The sequence below is a fragment of the Mauremys reevesii genome, linkage group 4 (assembly GCF_016161935.1).
Source record: "Mauremys reevesii isolate NIE-2019 linkage group 4, ASM1616193v1, whole genome shotgun sequence".
In the NCBI taxonomy this organism is placed as follows: Eukaryota; Metazoa; Chordata; order Testudines; family Geoemydidae; genus Mauremys; species Mauremys reevesii.
The window spans coordinates 62,442,215-62,466,917 of NC_052626.1; the positions used below are offsets into that span (position 1 = coordinate 62,442,215).

The 24,703-nt window shown below is 42.3% G+C and overlaps 2 protein-coding genes across 3 annotated transcripts in view; both read right to left on the reverse strand.

The window, feature by feature from the left end:
* The window catches only part of LOC120404423 (cytosolic phospholipase A2 zeta-like), a 36,522-nt gene extending 24,980 nt beyond the window's left edge, over window positions 1-11,542 (reverse strand). Inside the window, exons 1-5 of the mRNA XM_039536924.1 lie at window positions 11,515-11,542; window positions 10,688-11,174; window positions 7,249-7,321; window positions 3,374-3,510; window positions 1,372-1,500 (exon numbers count right to left, since the gene is read on the reverse strand). Coding sequence (XP_039392858.1) covers window positions 1,372-1,500; window positions 3,374-3,510; window positions 7,249-7,321; window positions 10,688-10,798 — 450 coding nt within the window. The 5' untranslated portion in view covers window positions 10,799-11,174; window positions 11,515-11,542. The remainder of the gene's footprint in view (window positions 1-1,371; window positions 1,501-3,373; window positions 3,511-7,248; window positions 7,322-10,687; window positions 11,175-11,514) is intronic.
* A 3,578-nt stretch (window positions 11,543-15,120) lies between these two features.
* VPS39 (VPS39 subunit of HOPS complex) overlaps window positions 15,121-24,703 on the reverse strand; it is a 41,070-nt gene continuing 31,487 nt past the window's right edge. Inside the window, exons 20-26 of one of the 2 annotated variants that reach the window (XM_039536620.1) lie at window positions 23,638-23,766; window positions 22,926-23,028; window positions 20,207-20,252; window positions 19,464-19,613; window positions 19,115-19,249; window positions 18,710-18,801; window positions 15,121-17,383 (exon numbers count right to left, since the gene is read on the reverse strand). In XM_039536620.1, the coding sequence (XP_039392554.1) occupies window positions 17,308-17,383; window positions 18,710-18,801; window positions 19,115-19,249; window positions 19,464-19,613; window positions 20,207-20,252; window positions 22,926-23,028; window positions 23,638-23,766 (731 nt within the window). In that variant the 3' untranslated portion in view covers window positions 15,121-17,307. The remainder of the gene's footprint in view (window positions 17,384-18,709; window positions 18,802-19,114; window positions 19,250-19,463; window positions 19,614-20,206; window positions 20,253-22,925; window positions 23,029-23,637; window positions 23,767-24,703) is intronic. The other variant, XM_039536622.1, reaches the window with a different exon arrangement.

Below are 24,703 nucleotides of genomic sequence, written 5' to 3' on the forward strand. Positions count from 1 at the left end.
CACACACATTTCTTAAAGAAGGCTGAAATTGGTTTGTCTTCACCCAGGCCTATTGGGTATAACTTGGCTGAGGCAATGACCATGGATGGGATATCTTGTTGCAAAACGATAAGATTGGAACCAAAGTAACTGACCAATAGTTGTTGAAGAGCATTTACATCTCCAGCACGTGCAAAATCTGCGAATTTGACTGAATGTAGCAATTCCAGATTTTAAACATGAGGACGGTGGTTATTCTTAAGTTTTGAACTTGTTAAAATTGAGAGGTAGCCTTTGCAGCAAAGAATATTTGATCCTTGCAAACTAAAAATACCTATATAGATATGCTAGCCTATATTTTCATAAGTGACTAGTGATTTTGAGTGAATCAATTTTTGGGAATCCAATTTGAGACACCTTAAAGGGACCTAATTTTCAGAGGGTAGGTGCTCAGCACTTTTTTAAATATGGGGGGCCCTCTGAATTGTCTTTAGTTGGGCCCCCCAAAACTTAGAAACACCAAAATCATTAGTGACTTTTGAAAATGTAGGGTGGCTGTATTTGCATGTAAACTAGCTTAATATATTTTCCCCAATATGTTATAATTACTTCAATACACTGGGTCAATCAGAATGCATCTTTGCCAGGGAAATTAAGATACTTTTTATAAAATGGTAGTTCTGGGCCAAGATGAGAGCAGCTCTTGTAACATAATAGATATTGCCTACGTGCTGTACTGCTAGTCTTGGCCCACAGAGGATACAAATCCTTCTATACCCAAGAGAGAGTCTCCTTTTATCATAAGTGGTAGGGACTTGTGGTTTTGGACCAAAAGGTCCCTAGTTCTATCTATACAGAAGTCCACACAGATGTGGGATAACTAGTCAGCAACCTGCTCTAGAATCTGAACTCCTGGTTACACTGGATTCCACAGGACGAGTTTTAGTCAATTGGTGGAAAAGAGAAGAGTAAGTATTGTGCATGTTTAATACTGGTGCTTAGTGAATAAATATCAGACCTGCTCAAAAACATGTGCAACTGTGTCATCCTCTACAGTTGCTGGACCACAGAGAATGTAAAGCCTGAAGAATGAAGAGTGCATGGCCGGTGATATAACATTCAAGATACCAGCCAGAAAAGGAAGTGCGCAAAAGAGAAGGTCCCTTTGTTTAACATGTACGGGGAAGCATCTAATATCAGTGTTCCAAATAATGTCAACTGTCACCAAAATGGCTGCCAAGAGAAACCAAAACCCTTATAACCATAAGAGCATCATCAAAAGCACTCCACAATTTCTGCAAATGCCGAGAGGTTTCTCTCAGTGTGCACCTCTGTGTGGCTGTATTGAACAGATCTGTAAAGGTACTTGGTCACAGGGTGAATGTTACCAACCTCTGGGTTTAACTTGAAAGTGCGCTTTAAAGGTTGGCCTGGCTTTATACCCCCCACATCAAAGACAATAGAAGTAAGTTCATCATTTATCAGAACGTCTTCGTCGAAGAGAGACAACTCCAGAATGTTCTAAAACAAAACAGAACAAAAAACAGTATTCAAGGAATGGGTTGGAGGAGGGAAGATAGACACACTTGGTTCCCCTCTCTCTCTCTCTCTCTCTCTGTACATAGCTGATAAACAAAGGGCCATATTCATGTTAACAAAAGCAAGCTGATGGATGAAAGTGATATAAATTACTTAGTATTGCTATTTGGTTTGCTCTCTATTGTTTATAATACACCCTTTTAGAGGCCTGAAAAATTAAGAGTCCTTCTGCAATCATTTTATCTTTCCCCATTTATAGAATTTGCTCTGTTCCAAAGAGCTCATGACCCAGTGGAGGATGTGGGCTTGTTAGCCCGTACTTGGGATGTTTTTTCTGGAAGAGATTTCCTAATGTTTCAATGGTTCCTCTGGAAGAGGTTTCCTAATGTTTCCCAGCTAGAAGGAACACACAGGACCTAACTTGTTTGGAATTTCTTCTTAACTCAGCATTGGTTTGCCTGGATAGCAGTTTCCTCCCTTTCAGGGTGATTCAGTAGCAACCAATAACTTCCTGATCATCACTGCTACTGGGCAGAGGCAAGCCCAGCTGGGATTAACAGATAGGTGCACTAGTTGTACACAAAGTACAGTTGCCTATAAATGGCCTGTGCATGTTTCAAGGAGACTGCTAAACTACAGAAATGCTCTGGCTTAATTCTGGCTGCTACTGCTAAATCTAAGTGTCCTCATGAATTAGAGGGAATATAAAGCTCTTTGTTATTTTATTGCTTTTATTTTGGTAATCTAACGCCTACCTGTTTTTAACTTTCTGCCAACTTGTCAAAGTCATTTATCAACCCAACTCACACTCCCAACAGCCACAAACAACCATGACACAGGCCTGGTCCAGCTGGGAATCAGTATCTGTTAACTAATTTCTGCAGAGAGGGTTTTGGTGGGTATTTTTTTAAAGAGATGCCATAATCTTTTAAAAAATAATATCCTTATTTAGCTATCACTAGTGTCAACATAGAGCATTGAATTTGAAAAGTTTTCATCATTCATGCTACACTACTGTCCAGCTTTGTCAATATGTGACAAATTTACTCTCTCTCCTCTTATGACTTTTAATTCTGTATTTCTGTAATACTGGAATTATTGCAGCCAGTAAAACAAACTCACGGTCAACTATATATCACAAACTTATTTGAATTTAGTTGATCCCAGCATTCTTGCCCACACAGTGATATTACCCTAATGCCTAGGACATTAGAACAAATACAACCATGAGAAGACAATAGTCCCAGGGTGGGAGAATGAATAGCCCAGGAAAGTTTACCTGCATTATCAAGGAATTTCCCGAAACTTTATGGGGCCAGTATCAGATTGCTTGATCACTATCTATGATGGTGACCAATATTGTCTCATTGTTTCCTTATATTCCCTGGTCTGTCTGTATCCATCTGTTGTCTCTTGCTTTATGCTTTGATTATAAGCTCTTTGGGGCAGGAACTCTATGTTCTGTGGTTGTATTGTGCCTAGCACAATGGGGTCCTGGTCCATGACCAGGGCTCCTAGACACTACAATAATACAAATATAAAATATCCATAACACTCTTTTTCCTCAAAAATGCATCAGATGGCACTAGAGAAAAAAAATCCTTCTCTCTCCTTAGCTGTGATTTTCCAGAGTGTGAGCAGTTATGAATCAGCTCTTTTGGTGACTATGCAGGGACTTGGGGAACATGTTTGGGTGTTGCGAGCAAAGGGCACCTGCAGGCTCATGAGAGACATTTTACATGAAATGACTCTTTTTTGGTAATAAAGAACCTTTGATATTTTTAAATTCAAGATCCTGCCACCCCTCAAGCACCAGATAATCTGATCTTCTCCATATCAAAAGGCTCTCCCTCACCTTGACAGCACTGTGGATTCTGTACTGGAAGGTTTCATTCCACTCTGGATTACTGGAGTTGTCAACAACCTGAGTTCGATAAGTGATTGGAGATGCAGTTGGTAGACGCAATTTCACAAAGCAGTCTGCCTTGGACACTGGAATGAAAAGTACAGAAGAATGGCATCAGAACAATTCTAATCAGGTATGTATCATTGCTTTCTATATTCTATCATGTCACAGGATTGTGCAGAATTAATCAGAAAAAAAAAAGCTGGACTGGCTGGGAGAGTACCTTCATTAAGAGACAAATATTTTCAACAGCAGCAAATTGAATTTCTTTTCACATAAATAGTTTATTTTTCAGGTATGTCCCAGTGTTAAACCCCTTCTTCAAAGGGCCACTGCTGGAAAAAGGGCTAGTGCTCCAAAGAGGTTTCTTCTTCTGAAATTATTTTACTGCTATTTGGACAGTAGAGGAAAAGATCTCACTCTGCCATTCTTTAAGTATATTAGCTTATACCATGAACAGAACACCTTGCTTTCATGAGCAGTGGGATCTGCCTAATGCCCCAGAAGCCTAATGCCAAAAATCAAACCATGTTTCTGAGTGCAACAAGAGTATCAGAATACGGCACTAGCATAAATCTTATTCTAGTGTACTAAGGTAAAGTGCAACACTCAGGTTGCACTTTACATGCATTGGTTTTCTGTTGTCCCTAACACAGACCATAAAGACTGCATAAAGACACTAGTGCTGAGTTAAGAGGATATTCCAAACAAGTTAGATCCTGTGTGTTCCTTTTAACAGGGAAACGTTAGGAAATCTCTTCCAGAGAAACCATCAAAACATTAGGAAATCTCTTCCATAAAGTACCTACACCACAGGAAATTCTGACACTTAGATCCAAGCATGTGATCTAGTCCTGCATTCACAATCAGGATTTCATAGGTTTGTGAATTCTGTCAGAGACACACGCTACTAAGAGCTGGAAAGGTCATGTGATAGAACTCAGTGGGTCATAATCTAGATTAGATATCCTCACAACTGTCTTAAATGTCTTCTTAACATATATGAAGCCATGAGAACCTATCAATTTTTTCCAGGTATTCCTGAAAACAGGATGCAGCATAGAAAGAAACTTGTTCAGGCAATACATTTTCTTTAAATCCCCACATAATCCAGCCTGGAGTAAAATTCTGTTCAGGCCTGTTCTACATGAGTCATATCTTGGCCTTTTAAACCCTGCAACTTGCCCAGGAAACATGGCTTTCATCTGAAATGCTTTTTGCTAACGTCCTTGTTTCACTGTAGTGGCTTCACTTTCTGGACTGTGCAACTAGCCAAGGTACAATGTCAAACAATGGAGCTTCAATGAAATACAAGCTATATTAAACTGAAGATTTGGGGGAGTAATTCTTTTACCACTATACTGCCTCACCAAACCTACACAACTGCCATCTGCCTTCATCCTGTGGTTTATCCTCCACAGCAGGGCACTCCCAGCAGGGGCGGCTCTACAGTTTTGGCCGCCCCAAGCAGTCATGCGCGGGAGGCGCCCCGGAGCCGCGGGAGCAGCGGACCTCCCGCGGGCATGACTGCAGAGGGTCCGCTGGTCCCGCGTGGCCCGGCTGGACCCCCCGCGGCTGCGGACGGTTCGCGGATCCCGCGGCTCCGCTTGAGCTGCCGCAGTCATGCCTGCGGGAGGTCCAGCCGAGCCGCGGGATGAGCGCTCCCTCCGCAGTCATGCCTGCGGCAGGTCCAGTCATCCCGGGGCTCCGGTGGACCTCCCGCAGGCATGACTGCGGCAGGTCCGCCGGCGCAGCCTGCCGCCCCCTAGATTTGGCCGCCCTAGGCACCAGCTTGTTTTGCTGGTGCCTAGAGCCGCCCCTGACTCCCAGATAGCTTCATGTTCCCATAGACACTGCTTAAGGACTTGGGACTTCCCCTTTTCCCCATTCCCAAAAGGGAACAGTTCTAGTCCTCCAGCCACAATACCCTCCAGCCAGGCTCCACCCCTTCCCCAATGAAGTCAAATAATTTTGGATGGCTGATTCAATCCACTTCAACAAACAATCATAATAAGGACTTGACAAAGACAGAGAGAGAATCCTACAGAGATGGGCTGAACACTTCAGTAGTCTACTCAACAGACCATCCACAGTCGATCGATGTATCCTTGACCATTTACCTGAGAAACCCATCAAAGAGGATCTCAATCTCCCTCCATCAGCTGGGGGAGTTATAAAAGCCATCAAACAACTGAACTCTGGCAAAGCATCTGGAAAGGACAGTATCCCAGGTGAATTATATAAAGGAGCAGGCCCAAAGGCTATCGAGGTGTTTCATGACATCCTGAGTAGCATTTGGGAGGAAGAAGAAATGCCACAAGACTTCAAAGATGCTATTATCATATCACTGTTCAAAAACAAAGGCATCAAAGCTAACTCTGGAAACTAAAAGGGCATTGCTCTCCTCTGTACAGCAGGCAAAATACTGGCTTGCATTCTACTGAACAGACTCATTGCAAACATATACGAGGAGAATCTGCCAGAAGCACAGCATAGTTTTAGACCAGGTTGTAGTACTATGGTGGACATTATCTTTGTTGTAAGGCAGGTCCAGGAAAAATGTTTAAAGAAGAACAGGGACCTGTATGCAGTTTTCAATCGATTTGACCAAAGTTTTTTATTTGGTCAACTCAGAGGGTCTATGGGCTATTCTACATAAACTGGGCTGCCCAAGAAGTTTCATACAAATCATCTGTCTGTTCAATGACCACATAACAGTGCAAGTCCTCGCCAGCGGTGACTTTTCCAAAGCATTTGAAATCTCGAGTGGAGAGAAGCAAGGCTGCATACTTGCTCCAGTGCTGTTCAACTTGTTCTTTGCTTGTGCTCTCAACCATGCAACAAGGGACTTGGATCAGGGGGATATACATCCCGCTACTGACTTGATAGCTCCCTCTTTGATCTTCGAAGACTCACTGCTAAGACCAAGATACTGGAGAGGCTTCTTGTTGAGGCACTTTTTTGCAGATGACTGTGCCTTGATGGCTCATAAACAAGATGACCTTGTTGATGATTTCCTGAAGCATCCCAGCTCTTTGGCCTCACCATCAGCCTCAGGAAGACAGAGGTCTTGTTCCAACCAGCACCTCATTCCGATGTCCCAGTGCCAGTCATCTTCATCCAAGGCACACAGTTGAAAAATGTGGATCAGTTCAAGTATCTGGGCAGCACCATATCAAGTGACTGTTCCCTTGATAAGGAAATTTCCTCCAGAATTAGTAAAGCCAGCCAGGCCCTTGTCCAACTTCAAACAAAAGTTGTTAACCAACACAACCTCCAAACTGAAGATCTACAGTGCAACGGTTCTAACGTCTCTCCAATATGGATCTGAGACATGGACTCTTTACAGATGTCACATTAAACAGCTTGAGCAATTTCGCATGTCCTTGAGAGAGTAAACATAACCAGCAATGAGGAAATGTTATTGAGAGCACAATTTAGGTGGATGGGGCATGTCATAAGAATGGAAGACCACCGTCTCCCAAAACAGATCTTGTATGGAGAGTTGAGTCAGGGCCAAAGAAAGAAGTGTCATCCATATAAGCGCTTCAAAGATAATCTGAAGAGCAGTCTCCAGTGGGCTGGCATCAAACTCAAAGAACTTGAGCAAATGGCTCAGAACAGGCTCACTGTCATCACCTAGTCTGACCTCCTGTGTAACACAGGTCAGAGAACTTCCCCCAAGCAATTCCTAGAGCAGATATTTTAGAAAAACACACAAGCTGTGGGGATGCAGTGTTACATCAACCAGAGGAAATCCGGGCTATGTTACAGTTGTTCATTGTGTAAAATATGAGTCTGCACAACGTTGGTCAAGTACTTACACAGATCTGTACCCTGGATGTTTCTGGCTCTGAGGACTTTTACTGTGAGGTTGTAGTAAGGATGCCTCTCACGCTGTAAAGACAAGCAGGTTCTGTGTTAACTCAGCCTCAGCACACCTTCCACAAACATGCAAATATCAATATAAGGGAATGAAGTGGAACAACCCGCACAGGGGTCCACGATAGGTAAATCTCAGTTTTGAAATATAAGAACTATCTGAAATTGAGAAAGCGAAGACATAAGGTGGTATCTCTGAATAAAGTAGCTGAAGGACAGAGACAGAGCACCCCAGTGAAGGGAGGCTGAGAATTAAATGAATTCCCATCTCACCACAGGTAAAAGTGATCTTTTTTTAGGGCCAAACTGACAGTCAGAGAAGAAGAACTCTTTAGGGCTCACTGTTGTTACAGCTCAGTTTCAAATAGCTTAATTAACCCTATTACTGCTGAGCTATAAATTAGATATTAAGTTAATTTTTAAAACCTTCCTCCTAACTTAGCGTGTCCCATTCATTTGTACAGAACTCTTGAGCTACATTGCTATATTGACCACAAGTCAGTTGTCCTGGGTTCTGAGACTCGCTGCCAGGGTCTTATTTTGTTTTGTTTTGGGGTGTTTTTTTGTTTTTGAAGCTTTTCTTAATAGGTTTTTCTTCTTTCAATATCCCAAACTAACCTCTCTACCTAAACCACCCGCCTCTCTACCATCCCAATACTTGGTCTACAAGTTTAAGGAAGGAGATACATGGCTGTATGCAAGGTTATTTTTCCTTCCTCCCTGGTGGAAAATTGCTACTGCCCTGTAGGCTGTTAAATGCAGTAAGGATGTGGTTGCAAAAATGCCTGTCATCATGAGTGATTGAACTCTCCTGACTTGAGACACAAGGTTCCATAATATTGACATCCGGGAGAACACACAACACCAGCACACATCCCACTCCTTCATTTCACTCTGAAGGATGTCAGCGTACATCCATGTGTTGCAATCCCAATGGCAATGATCCTCTCCAAGAGCCTCTGTGAAAAGATGTTTGTCAACAACAGTCACTCGGCTGAATCAACATTCTCCAAACAGAGGAACTTCTACAGCATAAATTAAAGATTTAGGAACATAGCAAAGATCTGTGCCAGCTATGAGAGCTAAGTCTGTTCCAAGTCCCATGCTTTTAAGTAAACTGGCACCTTTCTCAGTCTAACGCAGTTTTATTTCATCAGAGGCAAGGTGGTGTCATAACACATTGCAAGATAAGTATGCACAGTAAACCCAGAAATTAAATGTGACATCACCAAATGCACTACCTGAATTCCAGGGGTGAGGCAGGCAGGGCCGGAAGAGGAGCTGGTTCCTAGCAGAGCAGCTGTTCTATGTGAGTAATGGGTGTTTGTACAACAGACTCAAGTGTGAGACATCTCTTGGAATTGAGTATATGGCCCATGTGCCCTTTCTCCATATTAGGCATATTGTACCCTGGGTGAAATTTACTTCCCTGAATGAGTGGCCTTTTTGCATAGGGGACTTCACATTGCCCAGGATGGAATTCTTATTCTCCCACCACCCCCCAACCCTCCCACTAAAAATAAAAAAATAAATAATAATTGGAGATCTACCTATCTCCTAGAACTGGAAGGGACCTTGAAAGGTCATCAAGTCCAGCCCCCTGCCTTCACTAGCAGGACCAAGTACTGATTTTTGCCCCAGATCCCTAAGTGGCCCACAAGGATTGAACTCACAATCGTGGGTTTAGCAGGCCAATGCTCAAACCACTGAGCTATCCCTCCCCTGCAACTAAAGACTGGATGCCTCTTGTCCAGTCTGTGGGCTGGAATATCTGCTGAAGCTCCTCTGCAGTCCCCTAAGAGGGGCTTCCCAGCCACTGGATTAACACAGCTACAAATCTAGTGGTTCTGGCTATAACACACTGCAGAACTCCTCACCTTCCCCATTTTATATGGGTTCAGTGCAGAGACACCCCCCCCACACACACACACACAATGGGGTATCCTTTTGTAGGCCCTTGAACAATTTTCACCCAAAAATGATTCTGACTACGGTAGTGCTGAAAAAAAATCAATTTTCAAAGCACACACCAACCTTAACTCTGCTGCTTTTGGATTCAAACCTAAAGATTAAATCATCACTTTTGTTTGAGGCAATTTCAGGTCCCGTGAATCTTACATCTTTTCATTCTGCCTCTGGATAAGCACATTTTTGGAGGGAATGAGTTTCATAACAAAACACAATGGACGGGCCCATGACAGGTCTTCTGGGTTCAGTGAATTGCTAAGCATAACAAGCACAGAAAATTGCCAGGTTTGCTATCTGAGTTTGGATGAGTCTGAAACCTCTAAGTGAAACTCAGTGGGTTTGAATCTGAATAAAACAAAGGAACAGCATCTGTGCACCTCTAATTCTCAACAGCAACATTTCACCTGTAAATAGTTAATGTAGCAGGTATTGGCTAAAATTTCAAACTAGCAAGTCTCCAAAAATGACAGCTTTACACTCCTGATGAATCCCTGGTTAGACCGCAAGGCACTGATGTTCAGTAACAATTCTGCCTCTTGCCTCACTTCGTTATATTTAACACAGGGTTGGGAAGAGCAAATTAAAAAAACAAATTTAAAATGAACAAAATCAGTTTTACATAAATCAAACAGGAACCAACAATGACATGCACATAGCAAACATCTCATAATTTTTTCTGTAACTTTTGCTATTTGCCTCCTCCATCTACACTACAAATATAACTACATGAAGGAACCTGGTTAAAAGTGGGCTACCCACTAACTTGGTTACAAAGCAAGTCTGATTCTAACATGTAGTGCAGACTGGATCTTACCAGCAGCTTTAGCCTGGCTGTAAAACACGGTTAAACAGCCACTCTGCACTATATATTGGAACTCTGCTTGCAAGGTAAGAAACAACTAATTACCAAGTTACCGGACATGGCTGTATTGGTAGTTTAGACCGGGGCTTAGTCTGGGCTAATCCTTGCCATACTTTGTTGGATTTAGACTGTAAATTCCCGTTAACCCAGGGAGCAAAGAAAAGGAAATGCACAGAATTGCTCTGTTTCTTTATAGACAAAATAGACTATGGATGAGATTTGCAAAAGCATTTCCTTAACTTTGCTCCCACTGAAGTCAATGGGAGTTTCACCACCCCTGACTTCAGTGGGAGCCAACTTAAGGCCACACAGAGCACTTTTGAAAATGCCAGACAGACTCCGATCTAGGAAGCCCAGAGTCTAGGAAGGAGCCACTGTCATCACCTTCGCTCTCCAAACAGCTTTAGGTAGCTTCTCCTGCACATGACAAAGGCGGTGCTCTGCTCACCCTGTCTCAGGGCTGCTGTTATGCATGTGTCATAACTTTAGTTGCTTCTTTATCATGTGGGTGATGACCCTTAGCGCAAAGGAAGGGCAAAAATTTACATTACCCGCCAGTGAGAGAGCCCGGTATCCTTCCTCTCTTTCCTCTGGAACAGCACGGCAGCCAGAAGTGGGAACATGCGGGGTGACACCCGGCTAAGCAGCACAGCCCGGAACATGGGAGACCTTCCCAAACCCTGAGCTAAACAAACAGGAGTGAAAACACCAAGTCACTGGAATCTGAGCGGCTGCTTCTCCTCGCTCCTCTGAACTGCGGCCGCTTTGTCCTGAGTTACACACACAGCTCTGCTCCAACAGGGAGAAGCAATCGCGGGGGGTGGGGGCGTGGCTTGGAGCTGCCCAACAATCCGGTTTACAGCCTCACTGGCAGGTTTTCCCAAACACTAGCAGTAAAACATAAGGGTGGCAAAAACAGTAGATCGAGCAAACGGAAAGGGGCTGACAAGAAGCGCGATGTTTTCTTCCAGACTCTGCCACAAACTTGTTCTGTGACTTTGGGCAAGTCACGACTTCTCTGGGCTTCAATTTCCGGGTCTGTTGAAATGCAGAGAAATCCTTATGTCACAGTTAATTAGTGTCTGCAAAGGGCTTTGAGATCCTCTGATGGAAGGCAACAAAGAAAGACTAGATAACAATCAAAGTTAAGAATCCAAAGAATTAAGGGGGTAAGGAAGATATTTACGTCTATTATGGGGGTGGGATAACGATGGAGGAGGCAGAGGAAATTATTAGTTAAAAATAACAGTTGTTAATAGCTGACACACTGAAGTTTGGGATTTAAAAAAAACAAAAAAACAAATTTACTGCAAATAAAAATCAAGAGGGGTTTGGACAATTAGAATGGGATTGAGACCTTGGGCCAAATTCTGCTCACTTTTCTCATGTAAGTAAAACTCTTTGACTTCATGAGATTTTTGGTGGGCAATGCAGGCACAGTTTGGTCCTCTCTCAGTATGGACCCAATCCAACACCCATTGCCATTGACTTCAATAAGCATTGGATTAGACGCTGTAAAAATTATTAAAAATAGGTACTAGAATACTTTGGAAAAAATATAAACACTCAATAGTTTCAGATTTTATCCCAAGGCTTTAAGGGTATTTGTTAATGAATTTTCTGAACTACTGGCAATTCATTTTGAAAAGGTAGAGAGATCCAAGGAAACCTCATACACTGTGAAGCCAAACTTCAAGCCACCTGGCTTTTTGTCCTGAATCTAACTTGATTCCCTAGTAAAATAATAGGACAAACTGAGCAACACACATCTGTAAGTGCCTGAAAGATAATGGAAGCCTGAGCAATTAGCACCATAGCTTTGAATCATAGGACTGGAAGGGACCTTGAAAGGTCATCTAGTCCAGTCCCCTGCACTCATGGCAGGACTAAGTATTATCTAGACCATCCCTCACAGCTGTTTGTCCAACCTGCTCTTAAAAATCTCCAGTGATGGAGATTCCACAACCTCCCTAGGCAATTTATTCCAGTGCTTAACTACCCTGACAGAAAGTTTTCCCTAATGTCCAACCTAATCCTCCTTTGCTGCAATTTAAGTCCATTGCTTCTTGTCCTATCCTCAGAGGTTAACAACAATAATTCTTCTCTCTCCTCTTTGTAACAACATTTTATGTACTTGAAAACTGTTGTGTCCCCTTTGTCTTCTCTTTTCCAGACTAAACAAACCCAATTTTTTTTTCAGTCTTCCCTCATAGGTCATGTTTTCTAGACCTTTAATCATTTTTGTTGCTCTTCTCTGGACTTTCTCCAATTTGTCCACATCTTTCCTGAAATGTGGAGCCCAGAACTGGACACAATACTCCATTTGAGACCTAGTCAGTGTGGAGTAGAGCAGAAGAATTACCTTCATGTCTTTGCTTACAACACTTCTGCTAATACATCCCAGAATTATGTAAGTTTTTTAGCAAGTGTTACACTGTTGACTCATTTTTAGCTTGTGGTTCACTATGACCCCCAGCCATAGGTGCCAATTTTCCCTGGCACCAATGGGAGCTTGCGCCCCATCACAACCCTGGCCCTGCCCCGACTCCACCCTTTCCCCACTCCTGCCCCACCCTCATTCCAACCCCTTCCCCAAAGTCCCCGCCCCAACTCCACCCCCTCCTTGCCCCTATTGGACCCCTTCCCCAAATCCCAGCCCCAACTCTTCCTTGAGTGTACCATGTTCCCCTTCCTCCCCCCACAGCGCTTGTAGCACAAATCAGCTGTTTCGTGGCACAAGTGGTGGGAGGGGGGAGAAGCAGGACAAGGCACTGCGCCCAGGGGAAGAGATGGATGTGGGACAGGGAGCTGCCAGTGGGTGCTTAGCACCCACCAATTTTTCCCCATGGGTGCTCCAGCGCCAGAGCACCCACGGAGTCAGCACTCCAGCCCCAGAGCACCCACAGAGTTGGGGCCTATGCCCCCAGATCCCTTTCCATAGTACTCCTTCCTAGGCAGTCATTTCCCATTGTGTATGTGTGTGACTGATTGTTCCTACCTAAATGGAGTACTCTGCATTTGTCCTTACTGAATTTCATCCTATTTACTTCAGACCATTTCTCCAGTTTGTCCAGATCATTTTGAATTTTAATCCTGTCCTCCAAAGCACTTGCAACCACTCCCAGCCTAGAATCATCCGCAAACATTGAGTGTACTCTCTATGCCATTATCTAAATCATTGATGAAGATATTGAACAGATCCAGACCCAGAACTGAACCCTGCAGGACCCCACTCATTATACCCTTCCAGCATGACTGTGAACCACTTATAACTCTCTGGGAATGGTTTTCCAACCAGTTTTGCACCCACTTTTTTAGTAGCTCCATCGAGGTTGTATTTCCTTAGTTTGTTTACGATGTCATGTGAGACACTATCAAAAGCTTTACTAAAGTCAAGATATACCATGTCTACCGCTTCCCTCCATCCACAAGGCTTGTTATGCTGTCAAAGAAAGCTAGCAGGTTGGTTTGACACGATTTGTTCTTGACAAATCCATGCTATCACCTTATCTTCCAGATGTTTGCAAGGAACAAATCCAGCCAAATCATGGTTTATTTTGATCAAATTAGACATGACAAGATTTGCAGTAGCTGTAATAAACACGTAGCATTGCAACAAGTTATCACTGGAGGGATTGTTTCAAGGAATGCTGGCAGGCTTGGAACGTTGGCATTCTTGGATGGGTGGGACCAGATAAGATACTTGGTGGAGGTGATGTACTTGAGTGAGAGGAGAAACTGGTTTGAAACTGCTTTGCTGGATAAACACTCAACCACCCCTCCCAAAATAGACGTCTAAAAAGGGTTCTGCCCACTATTTTACTATGCAACAGTCAGAATAAGTCCAAGAGCAGGGATTCCTATAAAAAACCCAATCCTGCACAACCACTGTGAACAGAGATTGTGCATGATCAGACCTAATACTGAAAACAAATATATAAATTAGAAAGACTTAAGAATGTAAGAGTAATTGTGTTGCATTATTGAAATATCACACACAGCCCTATAGCAGGGGTAGTTTATTTTTTGTCAAGGTCCAAATTTCTTGGTCAAGGTATAGTCAAGATCCAGGCTCCAGCACAAATAATAAAAACAATGATAAAATTAATAACTATTAAGTAAATAAAAAGATTTCATAGTCCGTACAAAAGCATCTGGTGGTCCCAATTTGGGCCATAGTCCACCTATGGACTATCCCTGCCCTACAGAATCTTATAGCTGACACCTGCTTTCAGCAATAGGCTCCTTGAACAGCAAGCAAAGCCACTGAATCTGTCTACGGGTTTTGAAATTTATGCAACTTCCATAGATAGTGGAGTTTCCCACTTCATTGCAACTTAATGACATTTTGGCTCTTAGACATTTTGTTTCATCTTTAAATTAACAGGACCCTATCCTGTAACACTTAATGATACTAAGTATTCCTACAGAAGTGAATAAACTACAAAAAAAAGATAGAAGAGCAAGAAATAATCCATTTTAGATAATACATATTTATGGCAAAATCTGTTCTGCCCTTTTATATTTTACACAGGAACTGTGGATATTGATTGCAATTAATCTACTGACAACCAATTTATCATCTTTGGTGGTGATTACATTTTACTCTAAGATTCGAAATATTCTATTGTGAACAGAAATTTGATTCAATGGTAGAGGGGAAGGAGGAGTTTCCAGAAACGTTTTACTCGCTACTCATCAGAACTTGAAGTTTAGACTATCCCCACACTACTTATACTGAAATCCCTGCACTGGGCTGAAAATTCACCATTCTGATTCCTCTATATCCTTAAATACCACAGTGCTGACAACAAATAGGGTCTTACCAAATTCATGGTTCATTTTGGTCAATTTCACAGTCATAGGGTTTTAAAAATCATATAATTCATGATTTCAGCTATTTAAATCTGAACTCAAAGGAAAGAAATATGTAAACCCAGAGCAGCTCCGCTAGTTACTATCATCCACACAATAAAGCAGAACAGACTGGTTCAGAATATTTATTATTACAATATATTGCTTTAAACAAAACTTCCATATGGTTATGGAATCTAAACCATGGGATGAGAACAGACAGCAGAATTGCAGCACACACCACACCACACCTCTGCAAATGTATGCAAAAAAGCTGAACAGAGGCACATTAGCATCACCATGAAAGAAGAGTACACTACTGATCCCAACTGTGAGAGAGAGTGCAGATTTACTGGCAGCAGACAGGTAATTCAGACTATCCTCCTTACCAATATCAGAAAGGTCTTGACTTCTGTACGCAAAAACGGTAGGGCATTGATAGATACCCTTCTTTCACTGTCAACTCCCAAAACATCTTCCTGTTGTACCTGAACTAGTATATAAACACTACACAGAATATGTGCAAATTGAATACAAGCATGTAGTAGGTTCTCTTGTTCAAACAGAAAGTTTAAAAAGTAACTCCATCTCAGCACAGGAACTCCCCTAACCTCTACAGAAAGGCACCATCCGCAGTATTACCCAAGACATCCAAGGTTATTGGCAACCATAGCCTTGAAACAAAAAACAGATGGCAGAAGGAGTAGGCTATATAACCAGGATATGGTATTTGCAGAGTTCGAAAGTGAGGTAGGATCATTTATATCCTACAGAAGACCTGTTGCTAAGAGTGTTTAAAAAAAGGACTTAAATAAAACATGTAAACAGTGAAATTCAATGACATTCTGGGCAGATGGGTTTTTGTTTTTAAAATTTTATTTTCTCAACTCCTTGTTTTGGGAGTATGATAGATTTTAAAAGAAAAGGAGTATAATAATTGTGTGCCATGTTCCATATCATTTAATACTTAATTATAGTAATATGGCTAAACTGGGATGTTATTACCCACATTCAATTACACTGAACCACGTGCTACTGCTGCCTTTGTTCACTGCTACTCAGATTCTTTGTACAGTAAGTGAACATGCAAGTACTCTTATATCAACTCTGCTACAGATTAAAGTTCATGGAAAAATAAGACAAAAGTATTACAGACTATGAAGAAGTATACTGCATCCAGTTTTGTGTATTTAGAATCCTTGGGCCAAAGAAAAAAAAAACAAACACCAATACCAGCCTGGGCAGAAGGGAGTTGATCTAAAGCCCTCAGACATCGAAATGCAGTCTATATTTTACTTTAATGCTGGAGAGAGAACTAGAGATTGAAGAGCTATTTACATACATAGGGATCTCAAATGCACTCTAGAAGCTCAAGCAAGAGATACATTTCAGTCCCTGTCAAAAGTGTTACTTTTCGGGAGTGTTCTTTTTGGTACAAGTGCAAGTGAGAGCTTCCCTTCTTCAGACTGTTGTTGCTGCTTCTCAAAAGTGTCCACTCATGTTGGAAGCGACTGTACACAGTGCAAACAGTGTGTGAGCTAATTCATATTTACATACCTCTAACAAACTAAAGTCAAAAAGGGAAAAATAAATGCTTACCAGTGAAGCCTATAGTGTGTGACTAACCCCTGTGGAACTTCTGTGTATCAGAAGGTGAGTTGATAAGCACTCTAGGCATCAAAGATAAAAATTCCTTTGTTCAACATCTAGTTATTCCCAACGTTGGGAGAAAGGTGAAGTCAGGCACAATTGTTCAAGTATCAGGCACCAGAGCCTCTCATACTCTTGCTTGCTCCCTCCCTCCCCCCAACTTGGTGGCTAAAAGTAGATTTCAATACAACATTAATACAGTTGCAGTGACTTTTCAAGGATTTTGCCTTTTGAGGAATATTAGTGAGAGCCACAAACAAGATCAGATCAAGAAGTTTTTACCTGAATAGAAAATTTTTTTAACTTTAAAACATGCCGTCACTGGTAAACACCATAGAAGTGTTCAGAGACTAGCCTGCAAGGTTTGGAGTGCAATACAAGCTCATTGCTGATCAATTTCCATTCTTCCTCATCTTGGTGTGTTAAGAGGTATATATAGTTGCCAGCAATTTAACATCTAAAAACGTCAATTTTCGAATAAGTCAGTACTGCCAAGTTATAGGTAGAGTCATTCCAGAGACATGCTGGGTACAAGCTATTTGTAAGATGTTCCTAGCAACATGCCTCAAAACTCCAGAGCATCAACTTTTCCTAAACAAGTCTTCACATCTGTATTTCATGCGGGTGTTGCGGCTAATGCAGTCCATCTAATGTATGGCAACATGTTTCAGGTGTCTGCCGTACTGACTTCTTTGGAGCAGAAGTAGTGAACAACTACTGCATTAGGGTATCGGGCAAATGCACTGTGAAGAAACAGAATAGCACACAAGATCAAATGTCAGTATAATCAATACACAATTTTCCCTGTTCACTATACAAACTTGATTTTTGTTACAGTCAGAAAAGTGACTACATAGGACTGCTACTTCCTTAATGAAGAGAATTCCTGACTAAGTTTCAATTATAGCATCAGTTTTATTGGTGATGTCCCAAGCAAAGAACTTAACTGGAATTTGCAGCAATGTGACTCAAAAATGTTAGTTAGCTGAGTAAGTTTGGAACCACAAAGTGCGATTTTAACATGATCACTTTTCTAAGTCTGGCATGATCCAACTTGACCAAAATGAAGCATATAGTATATACCACCCCGATCTTCACCGAGTACTTCAAGATCATACTTAACAGGGAAAACTGGATCAATGCATACCAATAATTCAGTGCTCTAGAGACAGCTAACTGTGCTCATTAAAGCAGCAAGCAGAGAGAGATCTATTCCCCACCAGATTCTGAATATCAGTCATGTTTTAGAGGGGATTAATCCCACCACCAGTAACAGCAGCTAAAGGTTGTTAGGTGATATAAGATTTAGTTTGGAGCGGACGCACTGAATGGGGTGAGGGAAGGAAACATCAAAGTCTCTGCTCCAAATCAGCCTGATTTCTTCCTGAAAACTCCAGGGATGAAAATGGTGGGAGGAGAATTATTGGAAGTTTTGACACCAATAAAACCATTGCTGCTGCTCAGATGTATTAACGTCATTGGCACGTAAGGTGCAGGTTGATTTTGGAAGCACAAAGTAGCCATCACAACACTAAAGGTTTCAGATTTACAAAGCCTTTATATTATATACATTATACTTTCAAAACTGAGAGACCACCTATAAAGATTTATATAAAGAAGCCATGTGCAACCACAGCGCTTTCAGATTCCAGGATGAAAAACAACTTTTTATAGTGCTTATCATCCACTCTGCACAGACTTCTGAGCTCTGCAGTCAACATCTCAGGTGATGTCAGCATATCAACTACTTGCTCCATCAATCTTGGAAGAAAAGCCTTATGAAACTTGAAACTGATTTATTGTGTCTGTGCTGGAGGCTTGAAAATCCAAGAGAAGTTATTTTAGCAGTTTTTTTTTTTTGTCATAGGCATCAAGAGGTTTGGCATTTTTTCCAGCCACTCTGCTAAGATTACAGTTTCCAATTCATTGTACACTTCTGAAAGTTCTCCCTCAGTTGTTTGCTCCTGGATTTACACATCCTTACTTCTCTGCACAAATAAGCCAGACTAATTTGTTTTTGTACCACAAGCCTCTTTAGGAAGAATGCTCTCCTAGGAAGTATTACTCACCTATTTCCTATCTTCTTTTTACACACTGTGCACACTTTTTCCTCTGTGATGATGCACTTCACCTGCTGATGCAAAATCCTCTCCTCCTGAACCTGTAGGAGAATGGAAACATGGTAAGCAGTGCAGTGCTACACCTCAGCCACCTTTCTAGTCTGAATAGACAGAAGGATAGTATTCTTAACTACCTTTAGTTTTCCACTATCCTGAAATGCCAGAGTTATGATTAGTGTGCATTTAGTAATCTTGGCTACACTACACCACCATCTAGAGGACAAGTTTCCTGTACTGGTAATGAAGAGCTTTTTTTTTTTTTTTAAACCACACACACACACACCAGTCTTTCCATTTAACAGAACTTTTAAAAATCCACTCTAATAAATGAGGATGAAAGAGGTGGGTACAAACCCTCAGGAATTCTGCATGGAGAAGATTTTTGAGTACTTGGTTGAATCGTTTCTTCTGGGCATTTTCTTCAAGGACTTTTTCTAGGAAGATTCGAATCTCACTAATTTGAGTATTTGCTGGGAGCAGGTTTATAGCCTAGAAGGGACAAGGACAAGTTGTAAGAAAGATGAAGGGGTATGATAGGGAATTAAAAAAAAACAAAAAAAAAAAAACCTCAGCCCCATTTCTTTTTGGTCCAGATACTTTTAGGATCTGCTCCCAGGGCCTACCCTTAACTCCTGTGTTTTTCATTGTAATTCAAGATATAGCAACTATCCATACCACCACCTATAAAAGAAGGAATCCTTACCTTGGTAGTATCTAATTTGCTGTGGTGCAATTCTAAAACCTGCAGGGCAGCCTGGAGATTGGCTTGAGGCTCCAACAGTTCCATCTTGATTGGCCCCAAGCAATGAACACTAGGTGGTGATAGATACATCCGGAGCAGAGACAGATACACCTGTTTCACAGAATAAAGACTGAAGTATATCAAACACACACCACTGAACTCTAATCGCTATAGGGCTAACTCTGCAATACATCATGGCATTGGCAAGTAGGGATTTTGATACAGATTTAAACTCTATTAGCGTTAAGCAGCTTGTCTCCTGCACAAGTCTGTGCATTGATTAATTTCCAAGCCTTCAGCACAGAACAAGTTTTAGATATTAAAATTTGAACCTCCTTATTCTACAGCTCTGTTGTGTGCATTCAGACTCATCTGTTGTCTTTAGTAAGTAGCAATTTTACTACTTTTTATTCTTGTTAGCAGCATCAACACAGCCCAGAGGGACAGAGCTGGATTCTATCCCTACTTGTAAAACAGAATTGTTGGCCAATGAAAAAGTTCAGACATTTTCTGCAACCCAGCAACATTCCAAAAAGGAGAGAAGTTGTGAAAAATGTACTACAAGTTCCTCAATAGTAGAAGATGATACAGAGAACCCTGCCCCTGAGAAGTTCTGAAGGTCTACTTTAAATTGGCAATATGGAGACAATAGTTATTCATGTATCACTCATCAACAAGAAGAACATGGACATAAAGCTACTCACATCTTTGTTGCCATCTTTGCTTCTGTCATAGTGTTTATGGCAGTACCTACAACAGACGTGAAATGAATGAAGTGTGGGACTGTCTTGTAAACCAATACATCCACACAGGCTATAAGTATTAACAGTTTGGACAGCCTCAGCAACACAGAACATGTACTAAAAAGTAGGGCAGTGCATTTACAAGGGGCACTTTTCATTCTCAACTACGTGATGCTGGTGAAAAGGGGAGATTTTAAAGCTTTTTAAAAATACTTGTCTCAGTCCAAGATATTTAAATTTGAAATAGACAGTGAATTGAGTTCTGGGGTGTAAACAAAAACAAAAATATCTGAGAAACTTGACTTGGGTTGACTATCAATGCAGCCAAGGAAATAAACGGATAAATCCTGGGGGTAACAGGCCAATGAATGGTAACAGAATTTAAAATATAAGAAAGAGGTGCCTGATTAGCACACAGCAGGATGAATGCCTCCCAATAGGTGTTACCCAAAGAGGAATGCACAAAGTTAGGTTTAACAGCCCCCATGTCTAGTTACAGTAACTACAATATTAAGTGAGGAGTTATGTTACTGAAAAATGCGACTTTAATTCTTATGGGGAAATTGGATTCGCTTAAGTAAATACGGGGGGGTTAGGTTCCAGGGAAATTTTTTTCAACCAGACAAAAGACACACACACACACACACACCAATTTATTACTGATACACAGCAATGATGATTGTGAAGCTCGGTTGAGGTGGTGAAGTCAGAGGGTGGGATATTTCCCAGGGAATGCCTTACTGCTAAATGATGAACTAGCAATTGGCTGAGCCCTCAAGGGTTAACTCATTAACGTAGCCTCACACTCTACAAGGCAGCACGAATGGAGGGAAGGGAGACAGCAGACACATACACCATGTATGTGAGAGAGAGATGCACATTACCCCTTTAAGTATGCTGACCCCACTCTAAGTACACTGCCTTTTTAAGCAGATCAGCAAGTTGAAATGGCAGCTGCTGCCAGGAAGCTCCCTCCATCCCAAGCCCTGTCATGTCCCCCAACTGCTCTATGGAAGATGGAGTAAACTGGATGCAGGAGCAGGGGAGAGGGGGACACCCTGACATTAGGGCTCTCTTCCCCCCCACCTTGCACAGCAAGCAGGAGGCTCCGGGGAGCAGCTCCAAGGAAGAGGGCAGGAGCAGCACATGGCAGTGGGGGGGAGGGACAGGTGAACTGCCGGCAATTGGTAGCCTGCTGGGTGGCTGCCGCACAGGGAACTTAGGGGAGCTGATGGAGGGCTGCCAGTCCACCCTGTGCCAAGCCCCCACCAGCTAGCTGCAATGGGCTGCTCTTCCTGCAAGCAGTGGACAAAGCAGGCAGCTGCCAAACGACGCTATAAGGGAGCATTGCACAACTTTAAACGAGCATGTTCCCTAATTGATCAGCATCGTAACAACGAAACAACGTTAACCGGGACGACTAAGTGAGGAGTACAAAGAAACCCTTGGAAGCCCACCTGCCAATATCTAGGTGCTGGTTGGTTGTATTTTCATCCAAATGCTATGAATTTGTTCAAAAATACAGAGAGGAATCAGCCATAAATTCCACCTAGTAGGAGCAGCTGCAGCAGCGGACAAAGCAGGGACTACTGAACGGGGGTGGGGAAGAGGGTAAAATGTGGTCCTAGCTGGGCCACCCCTTCCATAGCACCACCTGGACTCAAATGGGGACCTACCTCTCCCTCACCAGGAGACTCCAGGGAAAAACTGCAGAGGAACGATGCAAGGAACTACAGCCCACAGGAGCAACTGCAAAAGCAGCCAAGGCAGGGACCTGCAGTCATTCAGAGACCTTTCCACAGTGCTGTCTGAAATTTCTCTGCCATGTGCGGATTGCCTGTTTGCTCCAGCCCTCCCACTCTCCCAGTCTCTTAACCTCAGTTTCACTCCATACCCGTCCCCCTCACCACCTTCCCTTTTCATGCAACTTATCCGGCCCTCCCAACTAACCCCTCTCTCCTGCCTGCCCCCCAAAAAAGGGAACTATTATGACAGTGCTGCCTCTGCTTGTGTGATACGCTTTCCCCTAGCCTCCATCTTGCCTATTTAGATTGTAAGATCAGAGCAGGGACTGTTCACTGTTCTGTCTTTGTGAAGTACTAGCACAATGGGGCCTCACTCTCAATTGGTTCTCAGGCCCCATCATAATAAACATGCTGTTGTCCAACTACCATCAGCTGCTAATGGAAAAGAATCACCTTGCTAACATAGTTCCTTCTAATTAAGGAAGAAGATTGCAGTAGAAAATTAACATGAGAGCTGTTCATAGCTAAACAAAGAGAAAGCAACAAGTAATAATAGGGCACAAGCTAAGAGACAACAGGAAGTGCTTCTATTACAGGGTGAAAAACTAAAAGCCGGTGTGTGCGACTGCTCTGCTATTCAAGACTGATGGGAGCCCAAGTAAAGAAACAGGTACTTGGCTTGAGGCACTGACAAATGCAACAGCATGGGAAGGCCAAGCCCCAAGAGATGTGGGGATGCTAGCTGTGATCAGAAGGCGCACAGAATCCTAACTAACAAGCGTGGCAGGTATGAGAGATCAAAAATGTTACAATACCTATCTTGTTCTAAGTGCACATTTAACAACCCCACCCCACCCACAGAGACATGAAACAGCAACGGTTGGAGAAGCTATTTAAAAAACAAAACAAAACTGGACATTGAGGGAGAGGCTTACTGTTCAGCCATTTTGGTATCCTTCAGAATGTGGACATAGATAATGAGGGCTTGTTCATGCTTCCCCATACGACCCAACAGCAGGGCACGTTCTTCTAGGAGGCCTAGAGGGGAACATCACCAAGGAATAATCAGGCCTGCCACAGAAAAGGGAATATTCAAGCTCCACTACAACAGACCAAAGAACTGGATGACATGGGGATAGGAGTGAAAAGCAGGAGAAAAATATAAATTGTGGCATGCACAGAAGGTCAGAGACTACTAACTAGATGATCTATCGGTGGTGTCTGACCAGGTCAAACACTCACTTTACTAGCTCCTGAACTATTTTTGCCAGTGCCCCACACCACCTTTTTTATTGAACATGCTTGGGATTCTTAACAATGCCCATAGGATGCTTCAAGGGCCATTATTGGTCTGGAGCAATCCAAGCTCATCTACAGGTTACAGTATAAATTTAAAAAAAGAAGTTAGTCATCAGCTTGTCTTCTCCCACTCCAGTGCTAGAAGGGAATCCTACTATACCAGTCACAAAGCCCAAACAGCCAACACTGGTGCATGCAACGACTGGCAACTACTGACCTAATAGTTCTTTTCCATTTCAGTTACTATAATTTCATGAACAGGAAGGAGAGCACAGAAAGATATTGCTGTGCAACATGAAACTAAACAGATCTCAAGCTGAAGGAAGCTAGAGCATGACTAGCACGCACCATCAAAGGGGAAATCACTGATGAGACGACTAGGTTCATAGCAGCTAGAAATCTCAAGAAAATCGAGCAGCTTTCTCCGATACTCCCCCAGGTCTCCTTCCTCCTCTCCAGCAGGCACTGGAATTTTATCTGTCAGGGGGAGAAAACTGTCAGAGTTAGTGTCATGCGAGTTCTCCCATAGTAACATAAGGGAACAGGGAGACAGAGCATTTTCACCAAACTAATTTGCAAGAAGTCAAATGTTGTTTACAATACCCCATGCACTAGGGACCATGTGCAATAAAAGATGCATGAATAACTCTTAGGGAGTTTCAGAGTAGCAACCGTGTTAGTCTGTATCCGCAAAAAGAACATATATGCCATCATGTGCCAGCAATGCCCCTCTGCCATGTACATTGGCCAAACCGGACAGTCTCTATGCAAAAGAATAAACGGACACAAATCTGACATCAGGAATCATAACATTCAAAAACCAGTGGGAGAACACTTCAACCTCCCTGGTCACTCAGTAACAGTCTTAAAAGGTGGCAATTTTGCAACAGAAAAGCTTCAAAAACAGACTCCAACGAGAAACTGCTGAGCTTGAATTAATATGCAAACTAGATCCCATTAACTTGGGTTTGAATAGAAACTGGGAGTGGCTGGGTCATTACACATATTGAATCCATTTCCCCGAGTTAAGTATCCTCACCCCTCCTTGTCAACTGTCTAAAATGGGCCACCTTGATTATCACTACAAAAGTTTTTTTTCCTCCTGCTGATAATACCTCATCTTAATTAATTAGCCTCTTACAGTTGGTATGGCTACTTCCACCTTTCCATGTTCTCTGCAGGTATATATACATCTTACTATATGTTCCATTCTATGCATCTGAAGAAGTGGGCTGTAGCCCACGAAAGCTTATGCTCAAATAAATTTGTTAGTCTCTAAGGTGCCACAAGTACTCCTGTTCTTAGGGAGTTGGAGAACTATGGTCTCCTTTTTTGGACCACTTGTTAATGAAGCAGAAAGCCTCTCTTTTCCAAACCCCAAATTTCAGGAAAGAGCAGTCTCAATTCCACACAA